We start from the raw sequence: 18,979 nt of genomic DNA, 5'->3' as shown, positions 1-18,979 counted from the left end.
ACTGAGCTAGAGAGTAGGGAACGGGTAAGTAGTGGAGAGTGCCCTTCCGAGGAAAACGACACTGCACCGTCCAAGCCAACTGGCACCACCAAAGCAGTACCAGCTAAAATGTGCGCTGACGCACAGCCCGCGTACGCGCAGCCTCTGGTCCCGGATCTACCTCTCGCGCCCCCGCGCGCCGACCCGGGGAAGCACGTCTCCAAAGTCCCTCCCCTCCCGCGAGCTCCGGGCGCGGCCGCCGGCGCGGGGTGGGGGGGCGGGGCCGGCGTGGGAGCGCGCGCGGGGCCGCGGACAGGGGGGCGGGGCGGCAGAGCTCGGCGGCTGGGCCTGCAGGACAGAGGCGGCGGCGGCGGCGGCAGCGACTGGCAGCGAGAGTGGCGCCGAGAGGCGGTGCGGGACGCGGGCGCCAGGAAGGGGGAAGCGCAAAGGTAACGGAGAATGGAACAAGCGGGCGGAGAGTGGGCGCGGGTGCGCTAGACCTCGAAGGCGAGTGGCAGAGGCCGCTCGCTCGGGGAGCCGACGCCGCTTCCTGAGAAAAGGGGGCGGGGCGCTCGGGTCCCCGGAGGTGGTGCCTTTTGTCTGCCTTCCCAGGCCACTCTGCCCCTCCTTCCCCACCCTGCTGCGTTCTAGCCCCCTGCCCTTCTCGTTGACGCTTCCTCCGGGGCCCTCTGGCGCGCGCTCCCGCCCTTGTTTTGTTTGGGAGGTTGGGATGGAGGAAGGAGGGAAGAGCGCTTCCCTGGTCTAGGGCCTTGCGTCCCAGCGCGCGTGCGCCAGTGTCCGCCCATTTGCACTCCTATTGGCTGAGGGTTTGCGCATGCTTCGTGGCCCGCGTCGGGCCTCGCGGACCTGCCCCGCCCTCCCCCTCACCCCCCACTGCCTCAGCGGTTTTCGTAGCGGGTCCGAAAGATGCCGGCGGCAGTGACTGGCTGCGGCGGGCCCGCCTCCCGGGTTCTTCGCCTCGGCCGCCGCCATTACGGAGCTCCCTGTGGTGAGTGCGCGGAGCGCTGGTGCTCGCGGTCCGCGGCTTTTAGCGTCGCAGAGGCAGGCGCTGCCGGGTCGTGGCGTCGGCCTCGGCCGTGTGCATCTCCGAGCGTGAGCCCCGAGCTGCAGCCTTTCATGAGTCCCTCGGTGTCCGCCGCTGCTGAGCCCTCCTGCCACTTGCCTCGCTGCCTTCATCTTGGCTCCTCTCTGCCCCCCCCAACCCCCGCTTCCTGCTCGCGCACTGTCCCCGCCGCTCGCTGCCTCTGTCTCTGCTCCTTCCCTCGTGTCCGCGATCGCTATGCGGGCCTAGGCTTTCTTTTTCCCGTGTGCTATTCCTAGAGCTTGCTCCTCGCCGCACCGTAGACGTTGTGGCTTTAACTACATAATAAAGCCTAGCTTGTAAATACGAGCGTTCGTAAAGATATGGAGGCAGCAGTGGTGACGTGAGAGCCCCAGATCCGAGTTTTGAGACCTAATTGACCCCTGTCTGTGACGGCGGGCGAGTCACTTTAACGTTTTCAGGGAGTGTTCCCTCTGGCACAGTAGACTGGTCTGGACGAAGTGAACCTGGCTGCCCCTTCCGCGTAGAAATGCCCTCTTATTTTTGTGCTTCCTGATTGCCCATTACGTTGAAAAGTGATAATCCAATTAGAAATACATGTAGGAATTGACCTGGGAGCTTATGGTCAAGCTGTCATGTCTTAGAGTGAAGGGAGACCACTAATTAGTGTTGTTTTGGAAGATACTTAAATTTTGTTTAATCTGGAGTAGGGATAAAATTGTGAGCTTCTAAAATTTTATTGCTCCTTTAGAAAGTTCAGTGCAGTTTGTTTCAAAGTAGAAGTAATATTTTAAAGGGTCTTTTGGCTTTGTTTTTAAGATTATTTAGGAGACTGAGGGTGGGAGGTTTGTGAAGGAAGTGTCTAGAACTCCTCAAACAGAGATGACAATAATCTAACCATTCAGCCAGTTAGACTATGATTATCCTGTGTGAAAGGGCCATGAAGTGACCATAGTGTCTGTCCCCAAGATAGACACTAATTCAGTACCTACTGATTTATGGAAATGTGGACGGTAAAAAAAAGTTGCCAACTATCAAATTACAGTCATGTTTCATGTGACATTACCTGCTGATGACATTATAATGTATTGCATACTTTTTGTGGTAAAATATGAAATAATAGTCCTTTCTCTAAAATGCATATTTTCAAGGATATCAACTGAAATAATTGTTAAGCTCCTACTTATTTGTCTATTGCATTCTCTTAAAGTAGAGCAACTAAAACTGAAATTCTGGACTTTTATTTTACTTTTACAATTTTTTTCTAGATTTCCTGCATTGAAGTAAGTTGCCTTTTCCTTAACAAAAGCAAATCTTTGTGTTGTTCGTCTAACATTAAATTAAAGAAAAAACAAAAACAGATTGATGACCACAGGGGGACCACATAAACCACAGGTTAACTCATTGTTTTTGGCACATACAGGAACCCAGGTGAAAACTTTAAAGCATTGTCTATTCTTTCAATTAACAAATACTGTTGAACACACTCTATGCATGGTATATTCTTAGGCAGCAAGTATGCAGCAGTAAACCAGTTAGATAAGATCTCTGACAGGGAACAAGTGTGGCAGCCTAAAAGTCTGATCATTTAGAAGCACAGCAACCAAAGTTAAATTAATAGGTACATGGTGATGTTATGGCAGAGTGAATTACCTATTTGTATAGTTTTGTTAGGTCTGTAATCAACAGTGAACTTAATAAATAACTCATTAACCATCCTATGATGAAGAAAGCCCTATAGACTGCAGCTTTAAATTCCATCACTTTTACAAAGGCGAGTCAGAGCTGAGGCATACATTTCTTCATATATATGTCTAATAACTTAGGGTTTTATATTTTAAGTGTTGTTCGCGTATGTTGAGTATAATAAGTGCTGTAATAGTAAGTACTATCAGATGTCATTGTTCATTCAACTTTTTTTCCCCAGTATTTATCCAGCACCCATGTTTGGGCACATCTAGGTGCTGGGAATACAATGGTGAATTTAAGTTCTAGCCCTTTTAGCGCTTACATTCCATTGGGAGAGACGCATACTAAACAAGTAAAGACGTATATTGAATTTTAGGTGGTGTTACATGCTGTAAAGAAACCTGAAGAAGACCTGACCTGTGGTGGCGCAGTGGATAAAGCGTCAACCTGGAACGCTGAGGTCGCCAGTTCTAAACCCTGCGCTTGCGTGGTCAAGGCACATATGAGAGTTGATGCTTCCTGCTCCTTCTCTCTCTCTCTCTCTCTCTCTCTCTCTCTCTCTCTTTTTCTTTTTCTCTCTCTCACTCTCTCCTCTCTAAAATGAATAAATTTTAAAAAGTGGTTTGTTTTTTTTAAAGAAACTTGAAGAAGAATAACAGGATGGGAGGCCTTTCTGATGGGGGGGACGCGGTAATTGAGTAGTAACTTGATTGAAGCTTCTAGGAAAAGAGTGTTACAGCTTAAGAAAACAGCAAGTGCAAACACTGATACAGGGATGAGCAGAGAACAGTCTATGAGCCAAAAGAAGGTCTGTGTTTTCAGGGTCAGCAGAGCAGAGCAATTGGTAGAGCAGTAGGAAATGAGATGAGTGAAATAAAGGGGTGATAATTGGGAGGTTTTAACTAGAAGAATGTCAGGGAGAAGAGGGCAAACCAACTTATTTCTCATCCTGTGCTTATTTTTGAGGCTGTTTCAATGTGGGCATACTTTTTTTTTTAAAAAAAAGAGAGAGATAGTGACAGACAGGAAGGGAGAGAGATGAGAAGCATCAGTTCTTTGTTGCAGCTCCTTAGTTGTTCATTTATTCCTTTCTCATATGTGCCCAGGGCTTTAAACCAGTGACCTTATGGCAACCTCAGTGTTCCTGGTCAATGCTATATCCACTGCGCCACCACAGGCCAGGCGAGAAAACAGCTATCTTTATGTCTGTGGTTTATAGCTAGTTGTTTGAAGTGAATTGCTGTATGAGTATTTTAAGTAGTTTTTATAACAGTTGATAGTTTTAAATATTCATAATATTCCTAATTTACTCTTAATAGCAAGTTTTAGTGCATTACACTATCTTGAATTCTTTTAGCTCCACTCCTTGCAGCTGATTGACAGTTCACAAGTCTGGTATTACTCTTGATGTTCTCATAGAAAGATCTTCCCTATAAATATAGAAGCATTCTCTATGTTTGGAAGTTTTGGGTTTGTCCCAGTTGTTATAGTTTAGGACTATTGCCTGACAAATTGAACAGACAGGGTTAGAACTTAAATAAATAGACTAGTCTACCAACTCCATAGTAAGATTCATTAACAGAGATCTAAACACTAATAGATCATTTTCTTATATTGTGGAGGGATATAAAGTGCTGTTGAGTCCCAGATGAGATTTTAGTGGGGGCAGAGGATGTTAATGATCAGGTAAATTTTAGTGACATGGGTTTTATCTTTGAATATTTACTTATGTTCTGTGCTAGTTTGCTTACATTAAAGATATGACAAATAAAAGTCTTAGAAGCATACTGCTGTTTTCTTAGGTGGTGGGCTAAATTTGCTTCTCTGGGTCTGGAAACTTAGTATGTTATGTTCTTCAGTAGTGTTTTTGCCCCTTGTTTTCTTTAATGAAGATGGAGTTAAGTTTACAGGTAGTTTTCCTGACCCTTTTGAGAACAGTACCAACAGAAGTTTTACCTTTTTACCCTTTAGTTAACTGATTTTTTGAGTGAAATTTGACTAAAACGTTCCTTAATCTCACTCTGTCCTTTCTAAGTTCCTGATGGTAGCAGGATGAGGTGGCGCTTGGTTCCTTATGAGCTTTCTTGTCCTTGTTGCCGTTGTTCGTGTGGAAGGTGCAACAGCTGCTCTGGCTTGTGCATTTGTTGGTCGCTGCTTTACATAGTCTGTATTTTGAGAGATTTTATCTTTCTCAGTGATAACTGACCAAGTCATCTGTCACTTAACTAAGTATTAATTTTTATTCCTTTTGCATGTATATTAAATTTAGATATTTTGTTTATGTTAATCTTCACACCAGGTTTTTTCTGTGCTTTAGGTTGACTTTTCACCACACTGCAACCATTAGGAAAAATCCTTGTGGTTAACAGCAGAGGCTTCAGAGTGTAACCTGTACTCGGGCCTAGAAATTATTTTAAATGGCAACTGATATGTCTCAAGGTGAACTCGTCCATCCTAAGGCACTCCCACTTATAGTAGGAGCTCAGCTGATCCACGCGGACAAGTTAGGTGAGGTAGGGGCTGAAATATTCTTGAAGCTCACTCTCGGATCAGTCCCTGACTTCAGACTCTCCTGGGTCCTTCTTGGTACATGTTCCTTCCTCTACTTTGGGGAGCCTGGATTGTGAATCTGAAAAAATAAAATACATAGTTCTTTTCATTTCCTCTTTCCCCTCAAATTTCTGAGAAAACCTCCAACCTTCTATATTTATTCTAAATCTAGTATATTTGTTTCAATTTGAAATTCTTGCTAAACAGAAGCATTTGAAAAATCTTTTAAGAAAAAATTTTTGCATTGATTTTAGAGAGAAACAGAAACATCAATTTGTTGTTTCACTTATTTATGCATTCATTGGTTGATTCTTGTATTTGTACTGACTGGGGATCAAACCTGCAACCTTGGTGTATCGGGACAATGCTCTAACCAACTGAGCTACCCAGCCAGGGCAGAAAAGTACTTAAAAATCATATTTCATTTCAAAAAAACATGTTAAAAGTAATTTGCATCAAATCCTGGACTTCACCATCTTCTCACACCCAGTTAGGCCCCTTGGGAAAGAGGAGAACTTTTTAATGTATGTGTCATTATGGCTCTCTCTTTTCTTAGAAGGTAGAAGATAGCACCATGCCGATTCGTCGAACTGTGAAATCTACCCGGGAAACTCCTCCCAAAAGCAAGCCTGCTGAAGGGAAGGAAGGAAAGCCAGGTAAAGTAAAGCAGTAAACAACTTAAAAAGGTGAAAGTTTTTATTTCAATTTGAAATGTCCCATAAATTCCCTTGAACTTAATTGTTTTTCATAGCTAAGTGGGGGAACATTTATTTATTTTTTTAAAAATATTTAGAAAATTAAATTTAACGGGCTGACATTGATGAGCTAGAGCACATAGGTTCCAGGCAAACATCTCTACAGCACATGAACTGTTGATTATGTTGTATTCTCATCACCCAGAGTGAAATCATTTCTAGTCACCATATTTTTGTCCCTCTTTATTCCCTCCCCCTTGGGGGAACATTTAAAGAGAGAAGTGATACCTGTTAGTATGTCATTTCTAGACCATGTGGGCAAAATAAGGGTTTCCTCTTGTCTCTAAAAATTTTTGGAAGAGAGAGAAGAAGAATGAAGGATAGGCTGGAAGGGATAGAGATGAGAAGCATCAACTCATAGTTGTGGCACCTTAGTTGTTCATTGATTGCTTTCTCATATGTGCCTTGACAGGGGACTCCAGCCAAGCCAGTGACCATGGGGTCATGTCTGATCCCACGCTCAAGCTGGTGAGCCCGTGCTCAAGCCGGCAAGCTTGGGGTTTCAATCCTAGTTCCTCCGAGTCCCAGTCCGACATTCTTTCCACTGCGCCACTGCCTGGTCAGGCAGCAGTTATTCTTGAGAAAAGAATGTGAAATTAAATTAATAGCTCTATAAAGCACTGTATAAATAATAATAAATAAAGATATGACTGCCTGACCGGTGATGATGCAGTGGATAGAGCAGGGGTCCCCAAACTTTTTACTCAGTGGGCCAGTTCACTGTCCCTCAGACCGTTGGAGGGCCAGACTATAAAAAAAACTATGAACAAATCCCTATGCACACTGCACATATCTTATTTTAAAGTAAAAAAACAAAACAGGAACAAATACAATATTTAAAAATAAAGAACAAGTAAGTTTAAATCAACAAACTGACCAGTATTTCAATGGAAACTATGGGCCTGCTTTTGGCTGAGATGGTCAATGTGCTCCTCTTACCACCAATGAAAGAGGTGCCCCCTCCGGAGGTGTGGCGGGGGCCGGATAAATGGTCTCAGGGGGCCGCAGTCCGTAGTTTGGGGACCCCTGGGATAGAGCATCAGCCTGGAACACTGAGGTCACAGGTTTGAAGCCCCAGGGTTGCCAACTTGAGCACAGGCTTACCAGCTTGAGCGAGGGATCGTTAATATGATCCCATGGTTGCTGGCTTGAAGCCTGAGGTCGCTCTCTTGAGCCCCCTGGTCAGAACATGTATGAGAAGCAATCACTGAACAACTATAAAGTGACACAACTATGAATTTTTTCTTCTCATCTCTTTCCAGTCTGTCTCAAATAAAGAAACAAACCCAACAAACATATGACTAAGTTCTTATCCATGCAGCCAGCTTAGGTCAAATCATTGGTGTGAGGGGCAATAAAAGATAATCATGACCCAAAATAATATATCTTGTGGTTATCTGTATTGTCAGATATCATTGTTATAATGAAGTTCTAGCCTTAAAACTTTTTGAAGCACTTCTAGAAACAACAGGGGAGGCCAGAGGACAATGGGACTGGCCCATGTAGTACAGGTGCTAGCTTGTAGGCTTTCCCTTAAATGTTTTATATAATCCTCACAATAACTGTGAGGTAAGGTTACTGAGACTTGAAGATGTCAAAGAACTTGCCCTAAGATTTCAAGTTGGAAATTTATAAAGGCTGAATTTGAATTAAAATGTTTCTGACTCAGAAACCTCAATTTTGTCTAAACATGTATGGGAGGGTTTTTATTTACATGCATATCTGGTTGAGCATAATTCAGGATGAGATTTACAAATGATAGTTGACAGTCCTGAAATTTATGGTTTAAAATTTAATATGTTGAGTAACTAGAAATTCTTTTTTTTTTTTTCATGATATTATATTGATTTTACAGAGGTGGGGGAGTACGAAGTAGTTGCTTCACTAGCTGTTCATTGATTGCTTGTATGTGCCTTGACCAGGCAAGCCCAGGGTTTCAAATGGTGACCTCAGCATTCCTGGCGGATGCTGTATTCTTTGAGCCACCACAGGCCAGCCTAGAAATTCTTGTAAAACTGTATATATGTGACTTGGTTATAAGAAAGAAGTGGCATTTTTAAATTCTCTTATTTATGTTAAAGGCCCCAAAGAAGGCTTCATCATTAGGCTAGTAATTCAAATAATTTAAGTGACCAAATTTTTCAAATATATTTTTATTTTTTGCCCCTGGAGTCCTAAAGTCCCTGCTCAGCCACTTCCTGGGTTTCTGTATTTTATGGTAGTTGCTCAGAGAGACATGGTAAGAAAAGACGCAGATAAGCAACTATGGACCTTCATATTCCCTCTCAGATTTCTACTCTTGCCTCAGTTATTTCGCCCATTAATTTTTGCTTGTTGCCTGACCTGTGGTGGCGCAGTGGATAAAGCATTGACCTGGAAATGCTGAGGTCGCCAGTTCAAAACCCTGGGCTTGCCTGGTCAAGGCACATATGGGAGTTGATGCTTCCAGCTCCTCCCCCCTTCTCTCTTTCTGTCTCTCCTCTCTCTCTTTCCCTCTGTCCCTCCCTCTCCTCTCTAAAATGAATAAATAAAAAAAAAAAAATTTTTTTTGCTTGCTTTTTCCCTTACTAAGATCTGTCTGTTAGATTATTAAATGGCTAATTTCTTCATTATGCATCTCATTAATATTGCAGAGTAGACTGATCGAGATACTTGATTTGGGGCAGGTGTCCCCAAACTACGGCCCGCAGGCCGCATGCAACCCCCTAAGGCCATTTATCCGGGCCCCCCGCTGCACTTCCGGAAGGGGCACCTCTTTCATTGGTGGTCAGTGAGAAGAGCACTGTATGTGGCGGCCCTCCAGCGGTCTGAGGGACAGTGAACTGGCCCCCTGTGTAAAAAGTTTGGGGACCCCTGATTTGGGGTAAAATGAGTTTCCCTTTCTCTATAACTTCCTGGTCTGTCTCCTTTTCTACCATAATTGTCTAGGTAAACACCTCCTTGCATAGGCAGCTTAAGTGACATAAACAAGGAAAGAAGACAGCACTCATAATCATTTGATCATTTTAGAAGCCATCTGGAAATTGGAACATTTGGCTTATCTGTTTAATAAGATAAACTTTTACCCTTTTATTGATTTAGGCTCTAATATATCTACTTGCTGCAATTTTGTTCACCTGATTTTTTAGAACCAGACATAAGCTCAGAGGAGTCTGTCTCCACCGTAGAAGAACAAGAGAATGAAACTCCACCTGCTACATCGAGTGAGACAGAGCAGCCAAAGGGGGAACCTGAGAATGAAGAGAAGGAAGAAAACAAGTCCTCTGAGGAAACCAAAAAGGAGTAAGGAGTTATGCCTTCTTGCTTTATGTAGGTAAAGACTACATAAAAGGCCTGTAGACAAAGTTGTTTTGAAGTGTTATAACATTGGTTTATGCTAAATATTTGCTATTTCATTTTGCTTTTTAGAATTACCATCTGAAATAGGTTTATGATGTTGTATGGCCTATTAGAATGTGTAGTAGTTACCAGGACAAGGGTTTGAATAATTTAAAATTTACTCCCTTTGGCTTTGGAGTGTGTTTTTGTGCTTAGAATTTCATTGTGGAAGTGTCTGTTTTAAACATTGACATAATTTCAATAAGAAATAAAACATGACTATAAAAATCTTACCTGGGCCTGACCTGGGGTGGTACAGTGTATAGAGTATTGATCTGGAATGCTACGGTCACCTATTCAGAGCTCTGGACTTGTCTGGAAAAGGCACATACAAAAGCAAGCAATGAACAACAAAAATGAAGCAACTATTAGCTGATACTTCTCATTCCGTGCCCTCTCTTTTCTCTGTTAAATTAATAAATAAAATCTTTTTAAAATGTTTGACCTGAGAAACCTCACCATTTTATTCCACCCTCTGTGCCAGGAGGGAGTTATATATGCTTATATTAGAAAGCATTAATCTATATCAAGCCATTACTAGAATGATCTAAAACACTGTATATGTTTGATGAATTATTTAATTGGAAGGTGACTGAGATTCTAAAAACAAAGTTTGGTATCAAAGTTTGATAATCTATACAGTATACTGATGGTTTTTTTAATTGATTGATTTTAGATAGGAAGGGGGAGAGAGATACTGATTTTGTTGTTCTACTAATTTATGCATTCACTGGTTGATTATTGTATGTGCCCTGACTGGGAATCGAACTTGCAATCTTGGCTTATTAGGATGATGTTCCAACCAACTGAGCTACCAATTCAGAGCTGCATTTTTTTTTTCTGTGTTTTTCCAAAGTGAGAAGTGGGGAGGCAGACAGACTCTGCATGCGCCTGACCGGGATCCACCTGGCATGCCCACTAGGGTGCAATGCTCTGCCCATCTGGGGCGTTGCTCTGTTGCAACCAGAGCCATTCCAGCACCTGAGGTGGAAGCCATGGAGCCATCCTAGTGCCCGGGCCAACTTTTGCTCCAGTGGAGCCTTGGCTGCAGGAGGGGAAGAGAGAGGTAGAGAGAAAGGAGAGGGGGAAGGGTGGAGAAACAGATGGGCGCTTCTCCTGTGTGCCCTGGCCAGGAATCGAACCCAGGACTTTCACACGCCAGGCCGACGCTGTACCACTGAGTTAACCGGCCAGGGACCCCAATTCTTTTTTAATTAAAAAAAAAGTTTTTACCCTGGCCGGTTGGCTCAGCGGTAGAGTGTCGGCCTGGCGTGCGGGGGACCCAGGTGGCGCCCATTTGCTTCTCCATCCCCACCCCCTCCTTCCTCTCTGTCTCTCTCTTCCCCTCCCACAGCCAAGGCTCCATTGGAGCAAAGATGGCCTGGGCGCTGGGGATGTCTCCTTGACCTCTGCCCCAGGCGCTAGAGTGGCTCTGGTCACGGCAGAGCAAAGCCCCGGAGGGGCAGAGCATCGCCCCCTGGTGGGCAGAGCGTCGCCCCTGGTGGGCGTGCCGGGTGGATACCGGTCGGGCGCATGCGGGAGTCTGTCTGACTGTCTCTCCCCGTTTCCAGCTTCAGAAAAATACAAAAAAAAGAAAAAAAAAAAAGTTTTTATAGGATAGCTGGTAGCATTCATTTTATTCTTTTCATAATTGGTCAGAACAGTTAGGAATTACTTTTTAAACAAAATAACTTAGTAATAAATATACCTTCTAGCTGTAGTGCACAGTGAATCCTTAATCCAGTTTCATAGGTATACATAAAATCTGGGATTTTTAACAGCTTCCTTGTATTTTACGTGCATGTAGTGCTGTTATTACATAGAATAAAATTTGTGTAGTGCTTTATGGCTCACAAAATTGTTTTATGATCATAATCGCATAATTCTTATAACAACCTTATAAAGTATTTGGTATTATATTACAATTTTACAGCTAAGGAGATAAACTCAGGTCACTTGCTATAGCTAGTAAGTGTTGGGGCTAAAATTCAGACCCAAGTTCTCTGACTTCAGAGTGTGACTTGTTTTCACTATACTAAATTGCCTCTGTTGTAGTTAGAATACATTTAAAAATTCTGATTTCTTATATGAATTAGCCCTTTAAACCAGTTCTAATTTATAGGACTCCTCTTCTGCACCTAAGAGAAAACACCTTTTTAGTTCCTTTGTAGTAGCTGTGTGTGTGTGTGTGTGTCAGTCACACAGAGAGAGAAGGACAGATAGGTATAGACAGGAAGGGAGAGAGATGAGAAGCCTCAATTCGTTGAGGCGCCTTAGTTGTTCATTGATTGCTTTCTCATATGTGCCTTGATTGGGGGGGGGGGGGCTACAGCAGACCAAGTGACCCCTTGCTCGAGCCAGCAACCTTGGGCTCAAGCTGGTGAGTCTTGCTCAAACCAGATGAGCCCGTGCTCAAGCTGGTGACCCAGGTTCAGGGTTTCGAACCTGGGTCCTCTGTGTCCCAGTTCGGCACTCTATCCACTGCATCATCACCTGGTCAGCCTATAGTGGCTTATTTTTTTAATGTTTTATTTAGTAAAATTTTGCTTATATTATGTGTTTCCTTAGTATGGAAGTAAGTTAAAGCATTGTTATCCCTCCATGGTCTTCCTCTTTCTAACTTTATGCCTTTTTCTGGAGAGTTTACTTTGTGCAATAATTCTTTGTTTTAAAGTGAGAAAGAGCAGTCTAAAGAAAAGGAGAAGAAAGTGAAAAAAACAATACCTTCCTGGGCTACCCTTTCTGCCAGCCAGCTAGCGAGGGCCCAGAAACAAACACCGATGGCTTCCTCCCCTCGTCCCAAGATGGATGCAATTCTGACTGAGGCCATTAAGGCAAGTTTTTATTTCAAGCATTTCATCTTAGACTTTTTCTTTTGACATCCTTTGCTTCTTTCAAAGTGTCATACTCCTGTCTAGACATCGGAAATTTTGCTCTGCTTCCTAAAAGAGATTTAAATGTAAGAAAACCATTGTGAATTTTATGTTTTTATAATCATATTTGATGAGCACTGTTAATATTTTTTTATTCAGATTTACTGTAGCAAGGTTTTTTACTAATCTTTAGGATTTTTTTTACACAGTTTATTAGTTTATAGTTTTTATTATAAGGCTTAACATGTTAATTGAACAAATATTTAAAGGCTTACTTCTCTCTGTCAGGCAAGTCTACCAGTGATATTGCGTAGAATAAGACAAACAGGGCCCTTGTTCTTACAAAATCTAATTGTGGCTCAGGATAACTGAATAGCATTGAGGATATTTATTTTTAAAAAATAGAGTGTCTATCCTTAGATTTGTTTTGAAAGCTGAGTGTTTAATGTTGTTAGTGGTTATGTTTCAAACCAGTTATAAGAAATCCTCTTACTAGTTTGCTTTATCTCCAAGCCATTCCAAAATACCTGCAAAATTATCTTTCTTGCATAGCTTTATAACTTGGCTATAATCCATTGACTTTCATTAGCTTATGTAGTCATCAGGTATGGTTTTCTTTTTTCTTTCTTTTTTTTTTTAATTATTTTATTTTATTTTTAAATAATTTTATATTTTTTAATGGGGTGACATCAATAAATCAGGATACATATATTCAAAGATAACATGTCCAGGTTATCTTGTCATTCAATTATGTTGCATACCCATCACCCAAAGTCAGATTGTCCTCTGTCACCTTCTATCTAGTTTTCTTTGTGCCCCTCCCCCTCCCCCTTTCCCTCTCCCTCTCCCCCCTCCCCCCGTAACCACCACACTCTTATCAAATGTCTCTTAGTCTCACTTTTATGTCCCACCTACATATGGAATAATGCAGTTCCTGGTTTTTTTCTGAGTTACTTATTTCACTTCGTATAATGTTATCAAGATCCCACCATTTTGCTGTAAATGATCCAATATCATCATTTCTTATGGCTGAGTAGTATTCCATAGTGTATATGTGCCACATCTTCTTTAAGGTGTGGTTTTCTTATTTTAATTTTTAAGATCATCTTCTAATCTGACCTTGCCATTTTCTGCTTAATTTTGCCTTGGTTGTTTCACATGGTCAAATGATAAGAGGAGTTAAAATAGAAGCCATAGATTCCTTCATTTCAGGGACCCTTTTGTTAGATATGAGGTAGAATTGGGGAGAGATACAGATCAGTTTAACCAAAGGTGGGGTATATGGGAAGGAGCAGCCTGGTGGTCATTCTCAGAATTAGAGAAGATAACTCTGACACAAACTGGAGAAGGGTTTGCCTTCACACCTCTCCCTGCACTCTTTTAAGAGTGTACTCTCAACTCACTAAGAAGACATTCTTAGTCTAGGTAGCTGGACCATAGTGAGCTCTTTTCTTTGTGTTGTCTTCAAGGATTTTACTTCATGACCATTCAGCCTAGATTTGGAGAAGTACAGTTCAGTGAGGATAGAGAAAGGACTGAAATTTTGAGATAGTAAAACAAACAAAACAAACAGTATAATTAGTCCTGAAGAATAGTTTAAATATGATTGTGCATTTATGTACACATATCATGTGTATTCCACACAGTGTAACAAATCATGATTTCAGACCACTGGCACCATTTTCTGAATCAGATAATAGTCTTGATGTCTGCTTCCATCTCATTGTCAGTTTGGTGGAGTAAAGGATTGTTTTAGCATTAGAGAGTTCTTTTTTGCCTTATTTTTTTAATAAGATCAAGAGTAAACAATAGATTGTAATAGGTCAAAAAATTTACTTGAGATAAGTGGACCCATTTCAACACAACTTGTTTTGTGTTGTGCAGTTTTTTCTAGTCCATCAGTGAGTTCTTTATTGTCAAAATGTATAACATTCAACCAAGACTTTATTCAGTAAGAATGTGTATGTGCTACATTTAGTTTATAGCAGTGGCAACACAAAATTGGTAGACTAGTCCATGAGATAAATATAACAGAAGCTACTTAAGTGTGCTTCAAAATGTAAAACATTTGAAAAAATTTATTGCCTTTGTGACATAATGACCCACTTAAGGTCTTCCCATAGGCATGAGTCAGATGGAACATAACTAGAATGGAAATGGAAGAGGGCACTTTAAATTGCAATTTAATGCCGTTATCCAAAACTACCTTTAAGACTTTGCCACCTATAAATCCAGTTTTACGCCATTTATTCAGAGTCCCTTTGTTTACGTTCTCTGATGACAAACACTGCAGAGAAGTACTGATCCTGCTGTGCTAAAACTCATTCCTTAAAATGGGCTCTGTCTGTGACCCGTTTGGGTTTCCTCATTTCCATGCTGGAGATCTGTCTTCTAAATATAGAGTAGAATTAAAATGGAAAGAGGTTCTACATTAATACGTAGAATGTTGTTCACATGTTGTATCTTCTCATTAGTGTTTTGGACAATTTTAAATTACAGTATTGTTTCAGAAATATTTTAATTCTTCCTTTCTCTGTAGCCATGATGAACTGAACTTACCTGAAATATAAATACTATTGATTTTTTTCTGTCATTTTTTTCACCCATTATTAAGTTTACTCCCAAAATAATTTATTTTGAAAACATGTGTCAGCTTCTCTGTGTAATCAAAAACAGCTCAGTTAAAGTAATGTGTATGGTTTGGTAAATCTTTTCTAGGCATGCTTCCAGAAAAGTGGTGCTTCAGTTGTTGCAATTCGAAAATATATCATCCATAAGTATCCTTCCCTGGAGCTGGAGCGAAGGGGCTACCTCCTAAAACAAGCACTGAAAAGAGAATTAAATAGAGGTGTCATCAAACAGGTATTAAAAAGTTGTTGTAGTAAGATCATGCCAACATGTAAGTCCTTATTTTCTAACATTTAGGATTTTTGTTTCTGTTTTGTTAAAAATAAGTTAACATCATGAAATGTTTGAGCTTAACCTAATTTTATTTTCTGAGACTAGGTGTCAAAATCCCTTCTGGTTACCCTTTTTTTTTTTTTTTTTAACCTAGAGAGCAGAAACAATAGCATAGTATAATTATTTTCTAACTGCTTGCACTTTTTTTTTTAAGCTTTTACTTATTGATTTTAGAGAGAGGACAGATAGAAGGTCAGGAAGCATCAAGCTCGTAGTACTTTTCCTATGTGCCTTGACCAGGCCGGCTTAGGGTTTCAAACTGGCAACCTCAGTGTTCCAGATTGACACTTGATCCACCGTGCCATCACTGGCCAGGCTAGCTGCTTCTACTTTTGATTGGATTTTCTTTGGGGGCTGCTTATGCTTGAAGTCATGTAGTGCTGAAGATGAGAAGATGGGTTAAGGAATCCTATCATTGCAGCAGCAAAAATGATAATTGCTTTTGTCTTATATTTGTTCATTTTAAAGCCTGGCTTATGTGACTAGATTTGTTGCCCTTATAAATTAGCTTTGTAAATAGATTCACCTTTTTTTAATAGTATTGTATCTGAAACAATTAGAGCTGGTTAGTACTATTAGAGAAGCCTGAGAAAATTGAGACTAGTACTTAAACCAATATTGATTTTAAGCATAAATCTGTTAATTTGCATAGTACATCAAAACATTGCTTAGAATCATGAAAATCTAAAGCTGGAATGGACTTGATCTTATCTAAACCTTCTTCAGAGGTTCAGAGGGATGGAAGTAACTACCAAGGTCCCACAGGAGTGGCACAGATGGTTCTGGGGACTCATTTCACTGTATTCCCAAAGTGCTGTTGCTTTTCTTCTATGCCTTTCTGCATAGTTTGATTAATGCAAAATTGTGTTCTACTCAGGCGCTTAAACTCTGTTTAGAAACTTTCACCACGTACTTAATTTTGCCATATATACTAAGTGTCTTCTGTGTGCCGGGTGCTAAGAGATCTATCAGTGAGAAAAACAGGCTTCCTGCTATGTGGAGCTTAAATTCCAATTTTTTCAGTGTTGTAAATATGATATTTAAGTAGTCTTTAAAATAATCGTTGGTTAAAAGATGTTATCTAATGAATATAATTAGAACCAAAGACCTGTCCTGTATCATAGTATATGTCAGCACAATTTATGAGCTGGCTTTGTGTTTTTCTTTATGAAAATTTGGTTTGTGACCTATTTTTGCCTGATAGCCTGACTTTCAGTTTGATGTTTAAACAACAGTTTATAGACTGGAAGCATTCCAGCTGGATTGCTATATTTGTAGCAGGGTATGTAGTAAGATGTGGAGAACTCGGGCTAATGTAAATCAACTTTAAAGTTCTATGAATGTGCTTTGTAAACTATGAAAAAGGAAATATGTGATATGACTGATAAAACCTTTTCCATACACAGGAATAATCTGTAATGGGCAAACTGTGGGAAGCATTATGGCCTGGGATCAACTAGGTTGTAAACTTTTGCCAAGTAATTAACATCTTTTGAAGATAGAGGTTTTTTTCAGTTTATTTTCCCCAAGAGATTGTGTTCCTTCCTTCAATGGCACTTCTTTTTTTTTTTAATTGATTTTAGAGAGAGGGAGACAGAAACATTGATCTGTTCCTGTATGTGCCCTGACCTGGGATCGAATCAGCAATTTTTGCTTATTAGGACGATGCTCTAATCAATCGAGCCATCTGGCCAGGGTCAATGGGACTTTTTTTTCCTTTTTTTTTTTTTTTTTAAGTTGGTAGTAGACTGCTTAATCTGATATCACAATAGTATTCTTCCCCAATTTTGTAGATGAGGAAACAAAACCTCAGAGGGGTTTACAGGGTTGTCCAATATTGAATAACTAGATAGTACCATAAATAGGATTCAATACCAAGTCTTGAGTAATTCATTGTTTCTTTTTTCTTTGACGAGATGAACAGCATTTTACATTAGTTCTTTTATTACTGTATCCTGTAATTTGCTTAATCTGGTATAAATTTATAAATGAGAACACCAGAATAATCTAAAATAAAAATATTGGTTATTACAACTGAAATTAATTTACTTTAGGTGAAAGGGAAAGGTGCTTCTGGGAGTTTTGTTGTGGTCCAGAAATCAAGAAAAACTCTTCAGAAATCCAGAAACAGAAAGGTAAGAAGTCTATATATAGTTTGTACACTGTGATACTGTTACTACTCAAAATAGCAACTTTGTGCAAGGCACTGTGCCAGGTTGGCCTTTCTGCTGAGGCCTACAGTGGTTACAAGTAGTGTGTTCATTATTGCCCAGCTAGTGAATGCAATAGACCATGTAAATTCAAGCTTCTGACCCCAGAGTCTGTGGACTTGGCTGCCCTGTTAAGTTATGGGGAGTTGTATGAAATCATCCTGCTTTTTGTGAAATATCGTTTTTAAACTAGAAGAGGCAAACAAGCACATTTTTTTCAAGATTATACCCCAAAACTATACCCAGAGCCAGTTTTTCTCTTTTTTTGTAAATGTTCTCTCCCTCCCCAAGATACATAATTTTATTTATAGAAAGTATGCAGTGATAAAGTAAAACAAATATCTAGTATTTCCTGTATTGTCAGTAATTGAAGTCATGAATATTATTCTACATTTTTTGTTTGTAGAACTCTGAAGGTTTTGTGCTTTTTTCATAATACTGGCAAGTACTTTGAGAATTAATTTCTGTGCATTGTTTTTTGTGCTCCATGATCCTCTTCACTGTTATTGAAGGCTAAAAACCTTTGAAGTCTACCATTCTTATTTGTTTTTCTTTTGAGAGAGACAAGAAGGGAGAGAGATAAGAAGCATCAACTTGTAATTGCGTTACTTTAGTTGTTGTTCATCTATTGCTTCTCTTACATGCCTTGGGGGCTCAAGCTGAGCCAGTGACCTTGGGATCATGTTGATGATCCCGCTCTCTAGCCCAGTGAGCCCACACTCAAGCTGGTGACCTCGGGGTTTTGAACCTGGGACCTCAGCATTCTAGGGTGACATTCTTTCCACTGCACTACCTCTGGTCGGGCATCCTTTTTATATGTGTTTTTAACTCTCTCAATTTAATATTTTATTCTTGAACTGCCAAAGAAGTAGCATTGCACCACTGCGATATGATTTGAGTGTGAAAAGTGATAGTTTTATATTGATTAGTTGATTTTGCAACCAACTTAGAAAAGCCTCTGAGTTGAATATACCATAGAAGCATTTGAACAGAAAGCTCTGTATTCTCTAATGATGGTAATTTTTGGTACTACATTTCAGAACAGGAGCTCTGCAGTGGATCCAGAACCACAAGTAAAATTGGAGGATATCCTCCCACTGGCCTTTACTCGCCTTTGTGAACCTAAAGAAGCTTCCTACAGTCTCATCAGAAAATATGTGTCTCAGTATTACCCTAAACTTAGAGTGGACATCAGGTATGACCTTTTGGCCTGGATTTAAACACAGATGTCTGTTATTCCCTTATTCCTTTTCATGAGAAAGGAGGAAGACTATTTAACAAGGATTACTTTTAGATGAGCTAGGAATAAAACCTTTTTTGTGGGTTTAATTTTTTTATCCCAGTATGTGTTCTTTTCTATATCTCTCTATATAGTTTCTTTTTTAAACCCAGACTAAATATTAACTTTTATAAAACCCTGATAGAGTAACTCTTTTCGTTACGTCAGCTCCTAGAATATTCAGCATTAAACGCTGTGTCCTCTCATCTATTCATTATTTTTTCTAATTACTATATTTATGT

At 40.4% G+C, this 18,979-nt stretch overlaps 1 protein-coding gene across 4 annotated transcripts in view; it reads left to right on the top strand.

The window, feature by feature from the left end:
- The first annotated feature begins 279 nt into the window (after window positions 1-279).
- HP1BP3 (heterochromatin protein 1 binding protein 3) overlaps window positions 280-18,979 on the top strand; it is a 36,521-nt gene continuing 17,821 nt past the window's right edge. Inside the window, exons 1-9 of one of the 4 annotated variants that reach the window (XM_066375298.1) lie at window positions 297-428; window positions 3,108-3,191; window positions 5,049-5,239; window positions 5,841-5,937; window positions 9,165-9,318; window positions 12,089-12,248; window positions 15,006-15,149; window positions 17,303-17,383; window positions 18,499-18,653. In XM_066375298.1, the coding sequence (XP_066231395.1) occupies window positions 5,856-5,937; window positions 9,165-9,318; window positions 12,089-12,248; window positions 15,006-15,149; window positions 17,303-17,383; window positions 18,499-18,653 (776 nt within the window). In that variant the 5' untranslated portion in view covers window positions 297-428; window positions 3,108-3,191; window positions 5,049-5,239; window positions 5,841-5,855. Of the gene's footprint in view, window positions 429-3,107; window positions 3,192-5,048; window positions 5,245-5,837; window positions 5,938-9,164; window positions 9,319-12,088; window positions 12,249-15,005; window positions 15,150-17,302; window positions 17,384-18,498; window positions 18,654-18,979 lie in introns of all 4 variants that reach the window. The other 3 variants (XM_066375297.1, XM_066375295.1, XM_066375296.1) reach the window with 3 other exon arrangements.

This window comes from Saccopteryx leptura, chromosome 3 (assembly GCF_036850995.1).
Source record: "Saccopteryx leptura isolate mSacLep1 chromosome 3, mSacLep1_pri_phased_curated, whole genome shotgun sequence".
Lineage (NCBI taxonomy): Eukaryota > Metazoa > Chordata > Mammalia > Chiroptera > Emballonuridae > Saccopteryx > Saccopteryx leptura.
Note: the sequence above shows the minus strand (reverse complement) of the source record. Positions and strands in the feature narration are given on the sequence as shown.